Genomic DNA, 20214 nt, shown 5'->3' with positions numbered 1-20214 from the left:
TGCGTGGTTTTGTTTTGTTTTGTTTTGTTTTTGTTAGTTTTGTTTTGTTTTGTTTTTGTTTTTTTTGTTTGTTTTGTTTTTGTTTTTTTTGTTTTTTTTTTGTTTTTTTTTTTCCGTGTCGCTAAAGATGCAGTGACGGTCTGCCCGTCGACACAAATTGGGAAAGAAGCCAAACAGGTCACACGTTACTATATCGCGAGATAAAATTATATCACGTGAATAACAAAAAAAGGAAGGACAGGGGGGCTGGGACGACGGACGCGTGCATGGCGCTGCGCTGCGCCCCTCAGGCTTGCCTGGGCCCCGCCTTGGGCCCTTTGTCCTTCGTCTTCCCACCCTTGGAGTACTTGTTCAGAATCTGCGTGAGGATATTCTCAAAGGTGGACAGCTGGCAATTCTTCGTCAGCACAATGAGGGGAGCCAACTCACAGTAGGGAGGGACGTCGAAGGTCTCCGCCTTCTTGTCATTCTCGATAATTTTCTCGTAATCAGGCATGTATGTTTTGTAAAAGAACTTCAAATTAGACGTGGAGTTTTTTTTATTCTCGTTAAAATGCTGAAAGACGTGTGAAAATACATTCGCCTTTTTACTGTCCTTCGGATCATGCTCACTGTTCTTCTCGAAAGGGTGCTCAATTTTGTGTTGGAAAGGTCGCTCGATCTTGTGTTGGAATGGTCGCTCAATTTTGTGTTGAAGGCTGTGCTGGAAACTATTCCTTCCCGGTTCATTTTCGAGCAAGATATTTCTTCTTGCATTAAATGCTTTACTGCCATTACCTTCCCCTTCCAACTCGATCTGCATTGGGTTTATATAGAAGGACCTATCATTAAGGCAGGAAAAGCTTCGGCGTAATTTTGGATTCCCTTCTTGTGTGGTCATGTCAATGCTACACTCATGTTCATACGTTAATAGATTTTCCTTTGTGATGTCTTCCTTTTTTTTTTTCGTATTCTACATTTAGGCCATCTTTCTGTTTGTATTTTTTTTTCCTCAAATTGGAGCTGATGGATCTGATCATGTAGCTTCCCGTCCTTGTCGTGTTGTTGTTCAGTGAACTCAGCTTCTCGTGCACTCCTCCAAACTGGAAGGACATGTCTCTTTTGTAGACCATTTGGTGGAATTTTTCGTCTTCTTCTTCCTCTCTCCTTCGGAACAGGTTTGCTGAGCTGGATGAGAATTGGCTCCGCACTCCATTCCTCCGCACGGCGTCCTTTCTGTGAGAACCATCATTTCGGTGAGAGCTATCATTTCTGTGAGGACCATCATTTCTGTGAGGGTCATCATTTCTGTGAGGGCCATCATTTCTGTGCGGGCCATCATTTCTGTGAGAGCTATCATTTCTAAGCGTAGAGTTGCTTCTTCCCAGACTGCCCCTTTCGCAGTCGTTCCTGCTCAGGTTTCCCTTTTCACTGTCGATGCCACTTTCGCCTTTCCTTTCCGTGCTCACTAAGTCGCTCTGCAAACTCGGCACGCACACACCCAAACTGGGCACCCTCCCCTCCACGCTGTCGGCGAACCGGAATGAGTTGCCCGCGCTCGCTTTCGCTTTTTCTTCCTGCCCCCGGGGTACCTCCTGTGAGAGGGAGTTGTTCGACCCCACCATGTCCGAAGCGGACGCGCCGTGATCATTGCTCGCTGTGCTAGGCTTCTCCAGAAGGGGCTTCTCCAGAAGGGACTTCTCCGAGGGGGACGCTTCTCCAGGTGGCGCTTCTCTTGGCGTCGTTTCCCCGGGCGGCGTTTCCCTGGACGGCTTCTTCCCCCCCTTGCTCACGCCAGAGTTTGCACGGCTTACCTGGATGGAGGGGTTCACCTCCCCCCCCCCTGCGCCTCTCTTGCTGTCATCCACGTATTTGCTAAAGTGCCTCTCATACTTCTGCTGCTGCGCCTTAGCGTCTTTCTCCAGCAGTTCATAGTTCTGTCCGAACCCATCTTTCGCACCAGAGCTGAACAAAATTTCGATTCTGAACCTGTTGCTGTCATTTCGTTTTAGATGTTTTCTTTCCCAAACTCTAAAAACCAAGTGTGATAGATAATGTAAGTCAGTGACATCCTCCACGCTTTTAATGGAATCATTATCGATTATATTCTGTCCAGTCGAGCTATCTATATTCTTGGCATGGATCAGGATACTCAATAGTGAAATCATGTGTGAAGCTGACGTGACGTAATATCTAGACCTAACCATCCTCCAAGGAGATCGAATTCCTAACCTCCTTGCATCCGTTTCTTTAAGTCTTATTATATCTTCGTCATCGTCATGCTCGTGTTCTTCCTCTCCTTCGTCATCCTCTCCTTCATTTTCTTCTTCCTCCTTCGGCATTTCCTCCGATATTTTCTCCTTCATCATCTCCTCCGATATTTTTTCCTTCGACGGTTTCTTTTCCATCTCCTTGGACAGTCTCTTTTCCATCTCCTTGGACAGTCTCTTTTCCATCTCCTTGGACAGTCTCTTCTCCATCTCCTCGCCCTCCTCCCTCTCCTCCTTCTCGTCACCCACCTGTCGATCTGCCTCCTCCATTTGGTACTCCTGATCCGTTTTCTCCACTTCCTTCCTCTGTTCCGTATTGTTACCACCCTGCTCGTTTGTTATTCCTTCTTTGTCCGCCTGTTGTGTGCATTCATGGCCATTCAGGGAAGCGCCATTTCGAGAAGCGCCCCTCCCTGCTGTGCCACTCCTTCCTTTTTCCTCCTCACTCTGCTGTCCATCCAACCTGGTGGTTACCTTCCCACGGAACTCCTTCGCGGGCGTGTCGCTGCCACTTCCACTAATGCCTCCTGCACCTTTCATCCATCCACCCCCCTTTTTATCTAATCCCCTATACTCACTAGCCACTTCGCCGTTGTCCTCTCTCTTCAAATTCAGTTCACCCTCCTTTGCGTTTTTTAATTTTTTCATTTTTTGCTTCTCGTTGTTTTCCTTTCTGTACTTATTCTGGTGTGCCCACAGATCCGATGAGTTGATCACTAGGGCCTCCTTCTTATTGATCAGCTTTGGCGCGTACAGATCCTTCGCGTTGATGTTGTACGTGACGCCTCCCCCCGCCGCTTTGAAGGGGTTCTTCTCGTTTGAGCTGACACCAGCAGAGTTGCCACTGGCGCAGCCAGCCATGCCTACGGCGCTACTGCCAACCATGCCTACGACGCTACTGCCAGCATTACTACCAGCATTACTGCCAACATTACTGCCAGCATTACTGCCAACATTACTGCCAACATTACTGCCAACGTTACTGCCAGCATTACTGCCAACATTACTGCCAGCATTACTACCAACCGTGCTACCAACAGTGCCTCCCCCGTTGGGGGTCCAACCACCCTGTGGATCACCCGCCGTCACTCCAGACGCACCTTTCGTGGGACTCCTGTCCGGCGTCCGGATGCCCCCCTCCAACTCGTCCCTCTGACGGATGTCTCCTTCCTCTGGCCTCTCCCCCTTGCTGTGCTTGGAGCGCTCAAGGAGGCCACTGCCACTCAAATTGGTGAGCCCGCCATTCAGGCCAATGGGGCCCCCCGCACCCTTATCCTGCCCGTTTGACTCCGCGCCTATTTTCGACTCCGCACCTGTTGCATTCTTGCCCACTTCGGGTGAAGGGCCCCCCGCCGGGAAACCTCCAACTTGCGCCTCCCTTCCGAGTTTTCCACCCTTCTGGTTGAGTTCGCTGTATATGGATTTCTTCACCGGTGGCTCGCTCAGAGAAGGCCTTCCACTGGAGGAGGTGCCGCAAGAAAAGGGTGCGCTTGAGAAGACCTCACTAGAGTAAGCTCCACTAGAGTAGGCCCCGCTGGAGTAGGCCCCGCTGGAGTAGGCCCCGCTGGAGTAGGCCCCACTGGAGTAGGCCGCGTTGGTCGCGGTTGCCGCGGTTGCCGCGACTGCCGAGTTGGCCGCAGTTCCTGCGTTTGCCGCGGTTCCTGCGTTTGCCGCGACTGCCGCGGCTGCCGAGTTGGCTGCTACCGAACTGGAGGTAGACTCGTTGCACACTGGCGGCCCTGCCTTGCGAGCAGAGGGGTCCGTCTTGATGGTGGCGGTGACGAGCTGGTCCCCAGACTTCTGCATACGTTTGTCAATGAAAATTTGCCTTGAGTCATACTTGGACATGCTAAACAATTTGGGTGTGTCCTTTTGTATCTCCTTGTCTAGCCAATTGGCATGTTGTGCATCTACTTTCGCATTTTCCAGAAGCTGTTGTTGTGAGTTTTTTTCACTTGTTGGGTGTCCATTCTTGTCAGTCTTCGATATGTTAAACGAGTTGATGTATGAAATATTGAGAGCATTTTTTAAATCAAAGTAACCTTTGTTGTTTCTTTTATTCCGGACTTCTTCATCTCTGTAGAATGTAACGTCATGGATTAGTTTGCGAAGTAACTTCCCAACAATGTTAACTCCTATTTTAACTTTTTCCTCAGGAGTGATTCCATACTCTGCTTGGGAAATAAAATTGGCTAGCGGTTCTATTTGATTGTAAATCTCGAAAGCTTTATCTAATCCACATCCCAAGTAGGAATGATGATGAATGAGATCAAATCTGATATTATCTACAATATCTGGTATTTTAGACGTATCATAATTATTCTTATTTTTTTTATACCACATTTTGGTAAGTGATTTCCACCTGACTTGTATTTCGTGTAAAATGTCAATTACATACAGAGCATACTCATCATACGGAAATAGATTTAGCCATTTCTGTACTTCCTGATTTAATCCTTTTAAAAAATCATAAATAGTTTTCCTAATTTTTTCCATCAGTTGAAAAAAGTTGGAAATTTTTCTCAAAGATTCACGTAATCCTCTAGCTTGTTTCCCAGATGTCAGTTTTTTCAATAACTCCTCATCTATATCCTTGTCCTCATTAAGTACGTTATCTATGTACTGTTTACATTGGGTTCTATTTAGACTAGGTCTATTATCATCTAAAAGACTATGTGCTTTGGAATTTCTAATCACCATAGCCACTAGGATAGGAGTCAACTCTCCATCGAGATCTAAAAACCCCTTCGTAAAAGCAGCAGATGTTATTTGACACCTCCCTTCATCTGAGGTAAATATTTTAAAATCATGTCTAAATGTTGAATGCAATCGTAATAATCCGTCTGAGTCTCCTGGGTAGAGTGTTGCTCTAAATCTCTTTCCTAAATTTTCGGACTGTCTTCTTCCCATTCTAGTTAGCTCTCCTCCCCATTTTGCCACTGTCAAAATTTTGGTCACAACGATTTTTTCATCCACAACGACGAATTCCACCGGCTTGAGTTGTATTTTTCTGTTTATGCCTGTGAATCCATCTCCCCTTTCGAGCACCTTCTGCAGTGTCTTGTGGTTTTCGATCGTGATTTCGTATTCGCTGAGCTTGGCCTCCAGCTCTTCCTGCGTCATCGCGGCGTGCGGGCGGGCCGCGTCACGGGTAGAGGCAGCCGCGTCACCTTTAGGAGTATTCGCGTCACGGGTAGAGGCAGCCGCGTCACCTTTAGCAGCATCTGCGTCTCCTTTAGGAGTATTAGCGTCACTTTTGGGAGGGTCTTCTTCACGCTTAAGAGAGGCCTCCCAATCACTTCCTCCCACCGCGTCACTTCTTCCCACCCTATCACTTCCTCCCACGGCGTCACTCCTCACCGCCTGCTCGGCTCTCCTCGCCTCCGCCTCCGCCTTGAGCGCCTTGTACTCCTTCTCGATGTCGCCCAGGATGATGTTGTTCCGCAGGAAGAGGTCCTGCAGCTCCTCCGGCGACTTGAACTTTATTTCCTTCTTCGTGTACTCCTTGTAGAGGCTGTCTCGGAGCTCCTCCTCGTCTGGGGCCGCGCCGTTAGCGATGTTGGCGGCGTTAGCGTTGTTGGCGGCGTTAGCGATGTTGGCGGCGTTCTCAACGTTAGCGGCGTTCTCAACGTTAGCGGCGTTCTCAACGTTAGCGGCGTTCACAGCATTCGCAGCATTCGCAACGTTGGCGGCATCGTTCGTGTCCGCCGCGGACGGCTCCGGCTCCGCGCCCGAGGCGCCCACCACCTCGCCGCTCTTCTGCGAAATGAAGGATATTTTACTGAGTGTAGAGGGAGCCTTGGCCGAGGCGTCGTACTGGAACATGGAGGAGTCCACCCGATCGGAGGGCACGCACCTCACACTTAAGTTATTATTGCTGTTATTCAAACCGATGTGACTAGCCTTCTGTTGATCTTCTGGAGACAGCTTATTCTCAATAACGTTGTATAAATTCTCCTCACAATTGAAATAATCCAAAAGGAGAGGACGATCTGTGAGGAATTTCATTTTCTGTTTTGGCTTCCTATCACCATGACGCATAACAATAATGACAGAACATAACTCTTCATGGTGAGAACAATGTAGGTCATCCGGTTGCCTAAAGGTTTTCCTCAACACTTCTTCTTCATTTTCTATATTATACCAATTATCAGCTAAGTCTCTTGGAATGATATTGTATTTTTCTTCCAACTTTGCAAGAAACATAGCTCTTAAGATATGTGCACAATCATTGTAATATTTTATGTTACCTTTTACAAAAGACCATCCATTAACATCACATACAAAGGGTCCCATGGTAGTTCTCAAAATATCAAATCCACAAACAGTTTGTTGAAATGCCTCCACAATTCGATAAGCAATAATTTTTTCTGCTTCTGAAAGAATAACAGCATATCGAACTTCTTTTCCATCTGAAGTTCTACATACCTTCCCATCAAGTGCAGGAGATTTCCTCGCTTCTGCATGTGCAAACATTTGACCAACAGTATATACCTTAACATCTGTTCCAAATGTTGAAAGAAATTCTTCATATATATATGTACCATTATTTCTAACCTTATGTATATCAGGACAGTATTCACTACTCCTATCTTTAACCTTACGAAACAGTTTTTTACATCCTCCACCTGTATTCTTTGGATAATAAATCCAGTTATTGTGATTATCTGCATTGATTGGTTTTTCTATAAATGGTTTATTAAGTCGTATGTTATTATACACAATATAGTCGTAGTATTCTTCAAATGCATGTTCTCCTCTTTTCACAGCATCATGATCTACAACTACATAATTGGCATGAGGTACTTTGCATTTTTTTAATTCTTCATATATCTGTAATCTTGACCTTAAAATTAATTGTTTACTTAGATTATTTAATGTTATTGGTTTGTATTTCTTTACATACTCGATGGCTTTATTGAGAGGGAATCCTGTGGAGTAAAATGCTATCAGACAATCCACTATTGGCCATGAATCTATGTCATGATTTAATATCATATCTCCTTTAAATTTGATAATATTGAAATCTCCACTTTTGGCTAACCTTTTCAAAATACATTCCATTGGTGCGCTCTCCACCTTACTTTCCATGGCACACACTCCCAGCGTGAACTTTTTTATCATACCCGAATCATCTTTGCTCACATTTTCGAATAGCTTCTCCTCGTCCAGCGACCCCCCGTGCTTCCGCACCTTCATCGCCAGGGGGGGAGAAGCGGTACGGGGGGGAAGCGGCACGGGGGTAGCGGCAGGGCCGGGGAGTGGCAGCAGGGAGGGGGGGTACCCACGTTGGCGCAAAAAAGGAGCAGTCAACCAGGTTAAGCAATCATCCAAGTTAAGCAGTCATCCAAGTTAAGCAGTCATCCAAGTTAAGCGGTCATCCAAGTTAAGCAGTCATCCAAGTTAAGCGGTCATCCAAGTTAAGCAGTCATCCAAGTTAAGCGGTCATCCAAGTTAAGCAGTCATCCAGGTTAAGCAGTGATCCAAGTTAAGCAGTCATCCAAGTTACGCAGTCACCCAAGTTACGCAGTCAACCATGTTATGAAATCAACAAATAAACAAACCAACCGACCAGTTAACCCTTTCAACGCCTGAATGGGTGAGGGGCTCCTCAAAATTCAGCAATCAGAAAAAGGGCCGCCCCACAAAATTCACATAAAGCCATGCGACGTGCAACGCGAGCTCCACAATCGGGAAAATGACCGTTCGGGATGATCCACCAACGATCACCCTTTTGAGGAGGGATGCACAAGAGTGGAAAAGTACCTTATGTAGAATTGGGTTAACATAAAAAGGGGGAAAAAAAAAAAAAATGGAAGCAACTCTTACAGCTCAGTTCAAGCAAAATTTTCTGAGCGTGCAATGCTGTGGTGTACGCCTCACAAATTGCTGCGCTGGGGATGCGCTGGGGACGCGGCGAGGCAAAACCGGCCAAGCTGGCATTCCCCCATCCCCAAGCGTGATCGCCCAAGCCATGCATGACCATGCATGACCATGCCTTCTTCGCCGCCGCAGTGAAACCCACAAGCTTAACCCTCACTCAGGCACAGCAAAATGAAGCAGTCCTTTTTTTTTCCTGAAGCAAATTAATGTGCCTCCTTTGTCACACGTCCTCCCACGCCTCCTCCGATGAAGTGTCCCCCTTTTTTTTTTTTTTTCAAATTTGGTGGGAGCTGGCACATGAAAGTTACCCCTTTGGTGCAACCCCTCCATCTGGTGCAACTTGGTACCTTCCGCGGAGCTCGTGTCGAAGTGGCCCATTTTGTTTTGCTTGATCCTCCCTCCGGCTGGAGAGGCACACTTTATGTTCCTCCGCGGTATGACAGAAGAGTGAACTCCGTCTAAAATTTGGCCACGCCTTTGGGGGATGCGCCATTTGGGGATGCTTCATTTGGGGATGCTTCATTTTGGGATGCTCCATTTGGGGATGCTCCATTTGGGGATGCTCCATTTGGGGATGCCCCACTTTGGAGAGAGCACTCCCCTGTTCAGGTTGATGAACGTCGCTGTGGAAAGGCCCAGCGCGTGTAGCTAACAAAAAAGGGCCCTCCTTTTTGCCGTGCTGTGCTGCGCTGTGTGGTGTCGTTCGCGTGGTGTCGTTCGCGTGGTGTCGTTCGTGTGGTGTCGTTCGTGTGGTGCCGTTCGTGTGGTGTCGTTCGTGTGGTGTCCCTTTTTTTGTAACCCCACCACCACCAGCGTGGGCAACATAACTACAGGAGATACCCCTTTTACGCGCGTGACGATGAACAGACAGGTGAGGCGAGGGCGAAGTGGAAGCAAAAACGCAGCAGCTAGCCAAAAAAACAAAAAAAAAAAAAAAAAAGCAAGCAAGCAAGCAAACAAACAAACAAAGAAAACAAATAGATATATTGATAGGTTGATAGATCGTGCAACATGCAGAAGGGCAGCGGAGGAGCCCCCCTCCTGGAAAGGCCAAATGTAAACGAAATTAACAAAAACATCGAAGCGAGCGGACTGGTATTATGCCTCACCCTTAGTGAAAAAGACTCCCCATCACTTGTCTCTCCATCCAGTTACCTTCTGCATGTCCACAGGTACATGTACCTATCCAACATAGTTCCGAAATGTGTAGATTATTTTGGATCGTTTGTTTTGCCCTTTTATGGTAGCAAATTTGGGGTGTACTTTGAATGCGCGCAGGGGAGGGGAAAAGGAAGGGAAAGAAGGGAAAGAAGTGGAGGAAGAGAAAGAAGAGGCAGAAGAGGAAGAAGAGGAAGAAGGAGGACCCCTTTGCCGGTTCACCCAAATGGGAAAGAACAACAGGAAACTGCTCCCGTAACATGTCCTATCATTAATAGCAGTACATCCGAAACGCTCTCCTCCTGTGGAGAAAATTCCAATGGAGAAACCTTCACAGAGAGAACCGAGGTTGATAAACCACTCCAGGAGAGGATCATACTCGATTGGAGACTCCCCATAGGGGTACTATTCGATATATATTGCGATGTGGAAGGGGAGGATTGGAGTTTGCCAAGCTTAGAAGAGAAGCAAGCAAGCTGGAAGAGATGCTCCAGTGGGGAATTATTTCCTGACCATGTTAGCGTTTTAGAGATCACTCCAAGTGGGGTAAGTGGTTTGCCTGGCGATTCGCCGATCAATTTACATGCCGATTTGCCTGTCAATTTACATGCCGATTTGCCGGTCAATTTACATGCCGATTTGCCGGTCGATTTACATGGCAAAGCTGAGAGGGAGCAGATAGAGGGGGGGAAGCCCTCAAGCAAAGCTCCGTTGAATGATGCCACAAAGGGTTCCCTCACTGGGGAAAAGAAGCCATGTGGAGAGGATGAAGACAAAAGCGATGGGAAAAGAAACAAAAAAAACGCAGAAGAATCCCACGTTAAGTATTACCACATGCGAATGAACAAACAAATAAATAATGACTGGTACGATCAGCAATTTTTAAGCATAGCAGATAGGAATGTTCCATGGAGACTGGTTGTCCATTTCAAAGATGAAGAAAACTACAATACGCATTTCGGTAGAGGGGGAGGAGGAAGCAAATTGAATTACGATGGAAACGTTAACCTGTTGCCGTACAACAGCTGCATACCTCTGTACAGAGGATTTCACGACTTTGAGGAATGCCTGATTGGTCAGCTTAAAAAGGCCAACTACGTGTTTAACAAAAATAACCGGGTGCTTCAGATGTTGCCACAGCAAGTGGAAAACGAGTTACTGCAAAATTTGAAACGGTTTGACGTCGAAAGTGTTTGCGCCCTGTATAGGGAGCACATCGATTATAATATGGTCCGTTTCGTGGATTACTTTAACGCCAAGTGTGCACAGGCAGAGCAAAACGGGCACACTGGTCCCATCAGCGGGGAGCACAATTCCGTGTGCGCCCTTATGAAGGACGAAAATGTGGTTAAAGATGTTCCCATAATTATACACATTTATGGACCCCCATACAATCAAGTGTTGACAAAGTGCCCTCTGTTCAAAATTAAGCCAGCAGAAGGGACCGAAAATACAGTCGACGGTTTTTTTGCCTACACGTTGGGGGACTTTCTGCATGAGCAGTTCCCTTCCTTCTTTAGGAAAATAAAAAAACACGCAACAGAGGGGGGGGTAGCGATGGTGGCGGATAACCTGCACGGTCACAGGACAAACGGTGAGATTAACGCACAGGGTCACCTTCCTCCAGACAGTGCAGCGGCGGAAGCGGTATCAGCAACTGTAGCAGCAGTGCCAAGTGCGCCCCCTCACGGGGAAATCATTTTTTACTTTGTCGAAGACGATTACCTAATTTTCAGCCCCTACATGTTCATAATAATCAACGGGATTCAAATTCCGCTGAAAACGCCACTCTACTGGCTCGCTGCCAACTTTTCCCAATTTGATAATTTCCTGCACGTTATTCTCCGTGTACCCCCCTACTGATGAGGACGCGTGTGCTCCCCTTTGGCCAAGCCCTCCCACATGGAACATTTTCCCCTCCACGCGTTTTGATGTTTCCATTTGTTTGTTTTTTTGTTTTTTTTTTTGCAGATGGGTGGCCAAGAGGGGTAGAGAATGGCACAGAAGGGGAATTGTCCATATTTGTCAATGGGCTCTCAGTTCGCTTAACCCTCATGTGTGTGTGCAAATGTGCATATGTTTTTTTTTTTTCCTGGCTAGCTAAATTTTTTTTTTTTTTCCCTGGCTAGCTATTTTTTTTTTTTAAACAATTTCCCAACGCATTTCTCCTTTTAACCCAGTTTGGCAGCTGCCCTTGAGGGTACAAAAAAAAAAAAAAGGAAGCCCCTCTACATATACACGTGAGCATAGGGGAGAAGTTAACAGAACGGTTGTTAACGAGGAAGTGACGACATCACCCTGTTTCGCTGCCACACCTTGCTCCCCACCTTGCTCCTCACCTTGTTGCCCCCCCACCCCCGGATGAACACAAACCCAACATGTCCGAACGGCTGTACAGAAAGATAAAAGAACTGGAGTGCGAGTCGAACCTGTACCTATCAAACAACAAGGCGCTATTCGAGAGTATACACCAGTTGCTGAGGGAAGGGGTGCCCTCCATCCCAAGCGCCTGCTACGTGGACGACAAACTGGCGGACAGAGAAACCAACAGGTACGTGCTGACCAAGTACATTTACGACGCGGATGACATTATCTACAAAGTGGAAGCACACTCCAAGGTAACCCTAGAGAAGGAAACAAACTTAACAGGAAAATTATTAGATGAAGAATACTTAACAGATAACGAAGTGGAGGATATGCACAAAGGAGACAACTACAACGTCCTAGACTCAGTGCAAATATACGTGGCACATAGCCATTTTGAGCATGTATGGAATGAACATACCATGCAATATTTTCTGAGCTGTTATCACGATGAACAGAATTTAAAAATACACACACACTTACTAGAGAAGGAGGAATTCGGCTACGACATACAAATTGAGTTATTTGAAGTACCAAGGACTCCAGGGAAGATGCTACTCGTGGCAAGTCATTTGTCAAAAATACGAGAAGCTTTACAGTGTGGCCCTTTCATGCACTTTTTCCTTTCCAAAACACATGAACAGGAAAATTCTTTCGCTAAATTTATAATTAGACGTAATGAAGTCATATATCTCCTCAAGAAAAACGACTACGTTTTGGTGGTGCTATCTGTGCACTATGTTGATAGGCATGACCGCTGTATCGCCCTGGGAGTGTGCAAAAACATTCACGCTACTACAAAGTCCATGGATTTACATGGACACCTGGACTTTTCCTTTTATGCTGACTTCCCTGCTCATTTGGTGCCCTCCGAGTTGTTCGTCTACGAGGGGGGAGTCGATGGGGACGAAGGGGGCGAAGGGGACGAAGGGGACAAAGGGGACAAAGGGGACAGCAGCAATTATGACCCCTGCAGGGGGGGGAGCGCCCACATGGATAAGGGTGAAGCTGGCGAGGGTGGCGGTGCCTACTTAGCCGCCATCCGCGTGGCCGACTCGGCTGCTCCACCCGATCCTTGCAGCCCACCTCGGCGCAGCGGCCAGGCAGAGACCACTGCCCCCAACGTCGGGTTCGTGGCCATCAAAATGGACGCCAAGTTGTTCTCCGGGTGTAAGGACTTCTCCGAGCTGATCCAAATATCGAGTAGGGTGTCCCACATCATCGTGTCCTTCCGAGATTTCCTCAACAACGCCGTGGTGCTCTACCGAATGCGGCGCCGGAGGGCCGTCTAACGAAGGGGGGAGACAGACACATGAAACGGTGCGGGGTATGTGCCTTATGCAATAGCGTTATTTTTCTCCCTTTATTTAAATCGCTGTGGGGGTGAGCCCTGCAGCGCCTTCCTACAACGCCTTCCTGCAGTGCCTTCTTAACCAATCTGATGTGAAGCGGCTCTCGCTGCTAACCTAACGTGCCCATTGCCTGGGGTGAGGGGGGTACCTCTCTCTACCGTGCTTTGCACCGTTTCGTTGCCGGTGACACTCTTTCCCTCTTTCTTTTAGTATTTAAAATTTTTCGAGCCCTAGCCAAGGCTGTCACAGCCCCCCCCCTTCCCCATCGAAATGGAAATCAAAATCGTAATTCGCCCGGTTTGTTTAACCGCAAATTCAGAGAGAATCGCGACGTGGTTAATCTTGTGCCTCGCTTTTTCTCCTTTGCGAGCGAGTACACCTTATTTTGTTTTCTTTTTGTAATTTCCCCGTTTGGCCCTCTTAACAGTAAAAAAAAAAAGGAAAGATCATATGCACATGCACATGCACTTATCTATATGTAGCACTCCTGTTGTGCCCCTTCAAACTCCTACCGTGCGGGATGGAGAGGGACAAACGTAGCTATATCATGCGAGGAAGATGCCCGTCCGCATGCACAGGTGCAAAGTCTGGGGGTGAAGAAGAATCACTTAGTGGAGAGCGTGTATGACGACCATCTAAACGTACTCTCTCAGTTAATCACCCCCTCCTTTACGGTGAAGCAATACCATGCGAGTTACACTTTTGTATGAGGATATCCCCCCCCCTCTCATTCTGGCCCTTTAAAAGGAGCGCAACGGCACCGCTTCTCCGCACGATGGACTTCTCTCCCCAGCAATGGAAAGCCTGCAAATAGCTAGCTGGAATGTGAACGGGTGGAAGAAGAGCTGTGAGTTAATAAAACAGAGAGAAGTTACAGTGGCTCAATTTTTGAACAAACTCAAGATTGACATTCTATGTTTGCAAGAAACTAAAACGAACGACTCGATCATTGAAAATGAGTTTAGCTTGTTAGACGCATATTCGGATGAATACGAAACGTATTGGACGTGTTGCAAGAACAGGGGTGGAGAAAAGATACAGAAGAAAGGGTACTCTGGTCTTGCTACTTATGTGGGTCATAAGGCGAAAATCGTTTGTTGCTGTAGTGATCCCTTCCGAAACGTTTTCTTTTCTGTGGATGGCTTTTCGGAGGGGGACCTGCTGGTCTCGAGGTGCTTCCCACGGGACAACTCGTCCGTGTCCTTTTACGCGCTGCCACGGGGTAGCGGTGGGGGTAGCGGCAGGGGTAGCACTGGGGGTGGTGGGAACGATGGCCAGACACCACGCCAAAGCCGCCCCCCTGACACCTCCCTACGGAGAGCGAGCGATCTATTCAATGAGGGCAGAGTGCTCATTACGATCCACAAGCAGTTCGTCCTCGTGAATGTATACGCCCCCTACTCTGGGTGCAACTACAACCGATTGGATTACAAAATGAGGTTTCTCCACGCCGTTCGAAGCAAGCTCCTTGAGCTGAGAATAACAACGGGTCTTCCTATCATCCTCGTGGGAGATCTCAACATATCCTTCCGAAACAGAGATGTGCACTACCTGAACAATATAGTAAATCTGGATGAGCTACAAAAACAAATAAACAAGGTCAGCATACGAGAGGACCTAAAGAAAAGGATATGCAAACAGATACCTCTCATCATTGAGACACTGAGCAGTCGAGATAATTTTGTCATTAAGAAACAGAAAGGAGAAAATGGAGAGTCGTTTAGACTGTACTTAAAAATTAAGGGGGAAGTCAAAAGGGTCGGGACGAGCTTTGCTTCGGTGGAAGAAATTTTTTTTTTCGTTGGACCCGGTGTTCGTGGAGGACAAGTACGCGGGGGTCTACCCGAACGACTTTTTCTTCTTCCTCCAGGCACCAGGGAGTGGCACCCAAGGTGGGGACAGCGAAGAAGGGGACATCCGAGGCAGGGGCGACGAAGGAGTTTTCCACAACGGGGAGGAGCACAACGGGGAGGGCCACATCGGGGAGGGCCACACCGGAGAGGAGACCCATCACGGAAACCACGAGGAGCGCGACATGTACGATTCCTTCGCCAAGGAAAACGAACAGATTTGCTCTCTCTTCATGCAGAAGGGAAGTGCCCCGATAGAGGATTACCTCCTCCGAAGGGAAGGAAAAAACGTTAAGTATAATATGAAGAATAATGCTACCCATGGAGAGTGCAGAAAAATCCTGTGTAGGTATTCGTTCCAGAGCTGCATCGAGGGAAAGTACAACGTGAAGAGGGCCAACACTCTCTACTTAAAGCACTTAAATGATATTTTCTTATCCTTAGGAACGTTACTTTCGAAGGAGGATCTACTATGTGTAGCCAACGCCGTTGGATATTCTTCGTCCCCCGAGTGCTGCACCAAATTTGTGAAGAACCTACTCTGTGAGGATAAAATGGTAGATCTTTTTTCCTTTTTCTATCCATCACTTAACGGGAAGTTCACCTGTTGGGACACGTATAAACAGCACCGGATGAGTAATGAGGGCTCTCGTATCGATTACATTTTTGTGGACTTTGTTCTGTATGAGCGTCTGATCAGGGGGCACTCCCATTTGTACGAATCCCCAGTCGTTTTAACTGACGAGCTTAGGGGGTGGTTGTGCCGGGGGGGTGGCCCCAGCGAGGCGACCCGTGGCGAAGCAAACAATCGCGTGGTAACCGGTGATGCCCCTCACAATGCGGCAGACACTCATGACGTTGCTACCCCTGGCAGTGCCGCTACCCCCCGCCAGCGGAGCTACCTCTGGGTAAATTCCCCCGAGAACAACTGCAACTATGCCAACTACTTCAATCGGCTAAGAAAAAAAACGGGCAGAATCCCCACGGAGGATGAAGCAGTAAGCGAACACGAAGAAGAAATATATCACTTCCAATTTAAGCTCCGAAGTTACATCGGCTTTATCTACACCTCCCCGAGGCTCAGCGACCACATAGCAGTTAACTGTACCTTCTTGACCAAGGCAAAGTCGGACGGAAAAAAGAAAAGAAAACAAATACCCATATGTTTTTCAGCAGAAGCTACCATACCTCTGCGCAACTTCTGCTTCTCAACAGAGCAGTATGCTTCCTTTTTGCCACTCTACTTAATTGACACTCCGCTTTTTTCTGGATACGCTTTCAAGTTCTTACAACCTGTTCATGCGCATGGCGGCACGTGTCCCAGCGTCGCGCAGGCGCAGCCACACAAAAAGACTAACAAGATAACGCAGTACTTTAGCATAAAAAGGGGCAAGCGTTAGGATGGCTTTTGGAGGGAGAGAAATGGTGGTGGTGGTAGTGGGGCGTGTACGTCGGGGTGATCCCACGTAGCGACCGTTTAGCGGTCACGTAGCGATCATGTAGCGATCATGTAGCGATCACGTAGCGGTCACGTATCGACCACATAGCAACCACGTAGCAACCACGTAGCAACCGCGTAGTGACCACTTCACCCGATCATGCGAACCAAATGACAGAAAAAAAAAAGAATTAAAGTGCAAAGCCGTGGAGAAAAGCAACTTAAACAACGCTGCAAGCACTGCGACTTTTTTTTCCCTGCTCTACATTTTTGAGAGTGGCACATTATAACTACATGCACGCTGCTTCGGTGCAGCAGGTCGTCATGAGGCACATGCTCTTTTTTTTTTACGTCACCCGTGGTGGGAAGGAGGTGAAAACGAGGTGGGTAGGGGAACCCCACTCATCACTGCACACGCACGAGGTGTGGCAACTCCTCAAAAAGGGGAGAAGCAACAAAGGGAGGGGGGTGGAAAAATAATTAAAAAGGTGGAAAAAAAGGAGCGCAACGGGTTTTACGAGCTGAACCAACTACATGAACCGCTTAAATCACGTGAACCGCTTAAATCACGTGAACCGCGTAAATCACGTGAACCGCGTAAATCACGTGAACCGCGTAAATCACGTGAACCGCGTAAATCACGTGAACCGCGTAAACCAAGCAAACCGCCTAAACCGCGCAAACTGAGCTGCACGAAGGCGACGCGCCACCCTCGCAACACACCTACAACTCGCGAAACACGCCGAGGGAGTAACAGGTCAGGCTCGAAGTTACACAGGAAATTGCACAGGAAGCTGCACAGGAAGTTGCACCCCTCACGACAAAGCGACGTTTTGGGAGGGCCGCCCGAGCTGCCCCCTCAACTGGAACGCAACTGTGTTTGCAGAGAGCTCTCTTCTCCGCATGCGCGAGTGCGAGGCTTAGTTTAGAGGTACACCGAGTTAACGAAGGAAGGGGTGAACGACGTGGTGTCACTGAAGAAACGACGAAGGGAAACACGAGGAAGGAGAGTCACCATGATTTTATCCCTCTCAACTGTGGCCCTTTTCGCCATAATTTCCGGCGCCCGCGGGCTTTCGAAGACCAACCACCTCAAGCATGTCGCGCCAGGTAGCATCATCATCCTTACCTCGTACGATTCTTTTATTTCCCAAGCGGGGGGCCTCCTATTCAGCTGGTTTCCCATTCTGGTGTGTGCCGATGTGCACGCCAATGTAGGGCGCTAAACGGAATGGGAAACCAGCTGAATAGGAGGAGGTCCCCCGCTTGGAAGTATGCCGAGTTGGAAACGGCGCAGCGGGTGGTGCCAGTAATGCACTACAGCGGAAGTGGGCTTCCCCCCACTGGTGCCCACACACTGAGGTGTACCTACTTGGGGATGCTCCCTTTGCCGATCACCCCTTTGCCGATCACCCCGTTGCCGATCACCCGTTTGCCGATCACCCGTTTGCCTAATCACCCTTTTACCTTTTTTTTTGGAAGGCTTTATCGCCACGGAGGTTGCTAAAGGGGCACACGCCCATGGCAGAGGTAACTGCGTTGTGTGTTCTTCACCACGTCGTGGCGTCGTGGCGTCAGCACCGCTTCTTCACCTACTCACCACGCTTCTTCACTCCTCACCACCGCTTCTTCACTCCGCACCACGCTTCTCCCCCCTCGCAGGGCGCGCCAAGGTGCGCAGCAGCGCGCAGAGCTACGGGTACAACGCGAGCGGCTCGCTAGACGACAAAATGGACCTCCTGCGCGAGAGAGTTAAAGCAAGAAACAAAGAAGAACCAGAATTTCTTCAGGCATTCGAAGAAGTGCTAGCATCTCTCAAGCCATTATTCAAAAAAAACAGTGTGTACCTTGGCGTCTTAGAAAATATTGCTGAACCAGAGAGAGTAATCCAATTTAGAGTCCCATGGATAGACGATAAAGGAGAGCATAGAATAAATCGAGGATTTAGAATCCAATACAGCTCAGTCCTAGGTCCATACAAAGGAGGACTCCGTTTCCATCCCACTGTCAATTTAAGCATAATGAAATTTTTAGGTTTTGAACAAGTATTTAAAAATAGCTTAACGACACTACCTATGGGTGGTGGCAAAGGTGGTTCTGATTTTGATCCAAAAGGGAAGTCCCCAAATGAGATACTCTCCTTTTGCAGATCCTTTATGACCAACCTGTTTAGGTATATTGGTCCGAATACAGATGTACCTGCAGGTGATATAGGAGTAGGAGGGAGAGAAATAGGGTACCTTTTTGGACAGTACAAAAAGCTAAGTAATGCTTTTGAAGGAGTTTTAACAGGGAAGAATATAAAATGGGGTGGAAGTAATATCAGGTCGGAAGCTACTGGATATGGAGCAGTCTACTTTGCAGAAAATGCACTAGCCAAAGTTAATGAGAATTTGAAAGATAAACGGTGTGTTGTTAGTGGTAGTGGAAACGTTGCACAGTACTTAGTTGACAAGCTTCTACAAAAAGGAGCGATCGTTTTAACAATGAGTGACAGCGATGGGTACATCCTTGAACCAAATGGATTCACCAAAGAACAGCTAGCTTACGTGATGGAATTAAAAAATATCAAAAGGGGAAGACTTAGGGAATATGCAAACTGGTCCTCTACTTGCAAATATGTTGAGAAAGGGAAACCCTGGGAGGTCCCATGCGACCTTGCCTTCCCTTGTGCAACTCAGAATGAGATTAATCAAAATGATGCTGACCTGTTAATAAAAAATCAATGCAAAATGGTTGTGGAGGGGGCAAATATGCCAACTCATATTGAGGCCATGCGTTTATTCAAGCAAAGCGGAGTTGTTATTTGTCCCTCCAAGGCAGCCAATGCTGGGGGGGTGGCTGTCAGCGGACTTGAAATGAGCCAGAACTCGATGCGGTTGCAGTGGACCGCGGAGGAGACGGACCGGAAGCTGCAAGCCATCATGAGGAACATCTACGAGCAGTGCGACGGCGCGTCTAGGCTTTACCTCGGCGAGTCTGACCTCGTCGCGGGCGCCAACATCGCGGGCTTCCTCAAGGTTGCCGAATCCTTTCTGGAGCAGGGCGGCCTGTGAGGTGAGCAGCGTTTAGCGGTTGGGGGTAGCGGCTAGGGTTAGCAGTTAGGGGTAGCGGCTAGGGTTAGCAGTTAGGGGTAGCGGCTAGGGTTAGCAGTTAGGGGTAGCGGCTAGGGTTAGTAGTTAGGGTTAGCAGTTAGGGTTAGCAGTTACTGTTATTGTTTATTGTTAATCGTCTATCGCTTAGCGGCGTGGTGGTTAGCCGCATTTCCGCTAACCAGTTTGTGTGCCTATCGTTGCCGCCCCCCGGCGCCGTTTCTCAGTTTACCCTTTTTTATTTGTCCCAAAGGGGGGACGAACATTTTTGTTCCCCTCCCTGGTTCACTTCTCCATGAGTACGACGTTTTTACTTTCCCCAAATAACTCCTCTGAGGGGAACTCCCCAGTTTGCCTTAACTCCATTCAAACGAAGCGGTTGCAAATGGGAAAAAATGGAACGATTAGTAGGCGAACGGATTATTAGGCGAACGGATTTTTCGGCAGCGCCCATTGGGGTCGCCCTGTACACCGGTTGGGCTGGGCATAATCGGCGGGGGGGCTCCCTCCACGTGGAGGTCTTCCTCGCCAGGGACGAAGCGAGCAAGTGTGCGTTCCACGTTACTCCCCTCCCCCCTCTCCATATGAAAGGGCCATTGTGCAAAAGGGTCATTCTGCAAAAGGGTCATTCTGCAAAAGGGTCATTCTGCAAAAGGGTCATTCTGCAAAAGGACCATTTTACACACCTTCAAGGGCGTATTATAGGTTAGGTTATGCCTCCCCCCCTTTTTTTTCTTCCTTTCCTTGGTATGCTCCTCCCCGCGGTGTGCTACAGAGGAGTGGAGAAAATGACGTTGTGGGAGACATGCGGGGATGAGTAAAAAAAAA

General features: G+C 48.0%; 5 protein-coding genes across 5 annotated transcripts; 4 read left to right on the top strand and 1 right to left on the bottom strand.

The window, feature by feature from the left end:
* Positions 1-286: 286 nt before the first annotated feature.
* Positions 287-7448, bottom strand: PCYB_132840 (acid phosphatase; the record flags this gene model as incomplete). The annotated part of the gene is made up of 4 exons (XM_004224309.1): positions 287-556; positions 578-802; positions 900-6625; positions 6794-7448. 2 exons carry the CDS (start codon positions 7446-7448, stop codon positions 900-902), a joined length of 6381 nt encoding a protein of 2126 aa, XP_004224357.1. The 3' UTR covers positions 287-556; positions 578-802.
* Positions 7449-9143: 1695 nt separating this feature from the next.
* Positions 9144-11153, top strand: PCYB_132830 (hypothetical protein; the record flags this gene model as incomplete). The annotated part of the gene is made up of 2 exons (XM_004224308.1): positions 9144-9338; positions 9657-11153. 2 exons carry the CDS (start codon positions 9144-9146, stop codon positions 11151-11153), a joined length of 1692 nt encoding a protein of 563 aa, XP_004224356.1.
* Positions 11154-11668: 515 nt separating this feature from the next.
* On the top strand, positions 11669-12910 carry PCYB_132820 (hypothetical protein; the record flags this gene model as incomplete). Its single annotated transcript, XM_004224307.1, has 1 exon — positions 11669-12910. A coding segment is annotated over one exon (1242 nt), but the record flags the coding sequence as incomplete, so codon positions are not given.
* Positions 12911-14028: 1118 nt separating this feature from the next.
* On the top strand, positions 14029-16255 carry PCYB_132810 (exodeoxyribonuclease III; the record flags this gene model as incomplete). The annotated part of the gene is made up of 2 exons (XM_004224306.1): positions 14029-14764; positions 15369-16255. Coding segments are annotated over 2 exons (1620 nt in total), but the record flags the coding sequence as incomplete, so codon positions are not given.
* A 1055-nt stretch (positions 16256-17310) lies between these two features.
* On the top strand, positions 17311-19350 carry PCYB_132800 (glutamate dehydrogenase; the record flags this gene model as incomplete). Its single annotated transcript, XM_004224305.1, has 3 exons — positions 17311-17404; positions 17777-17824; positions 17957-19350. The coding sequence occupies 3 exons, from the start codon at positions 17311-17313 to the stop codon at positions 19348-19350; spliced, it is 1536 nt and encodes a 511-aa protein (XP_004224353.1).
* Between the last annotated feature and the right edge of the window lie 864 nt (positions 19351-20214).

Source organism: Plasmodium cynomolgi, chromosome 13 (genome assembly GCF_000321355.1).
Source record: "Plasmodium cynomolgi strain B DNA, chromosome 13, whole genome shotgun sequence".
Taxonomy (NCBI): domain Eukaryota; phylum Apicomplexa; class Aconoidasida; order Haemosporida; family Plasmodiidae; genus Plasmodium; species Plasmodium cynomolgi.
The sequence above is the reverse complement of the archived record's forward strand: the minus strand, read 5'-3'. Positions and strand labels throughout refer to the sequence as shown.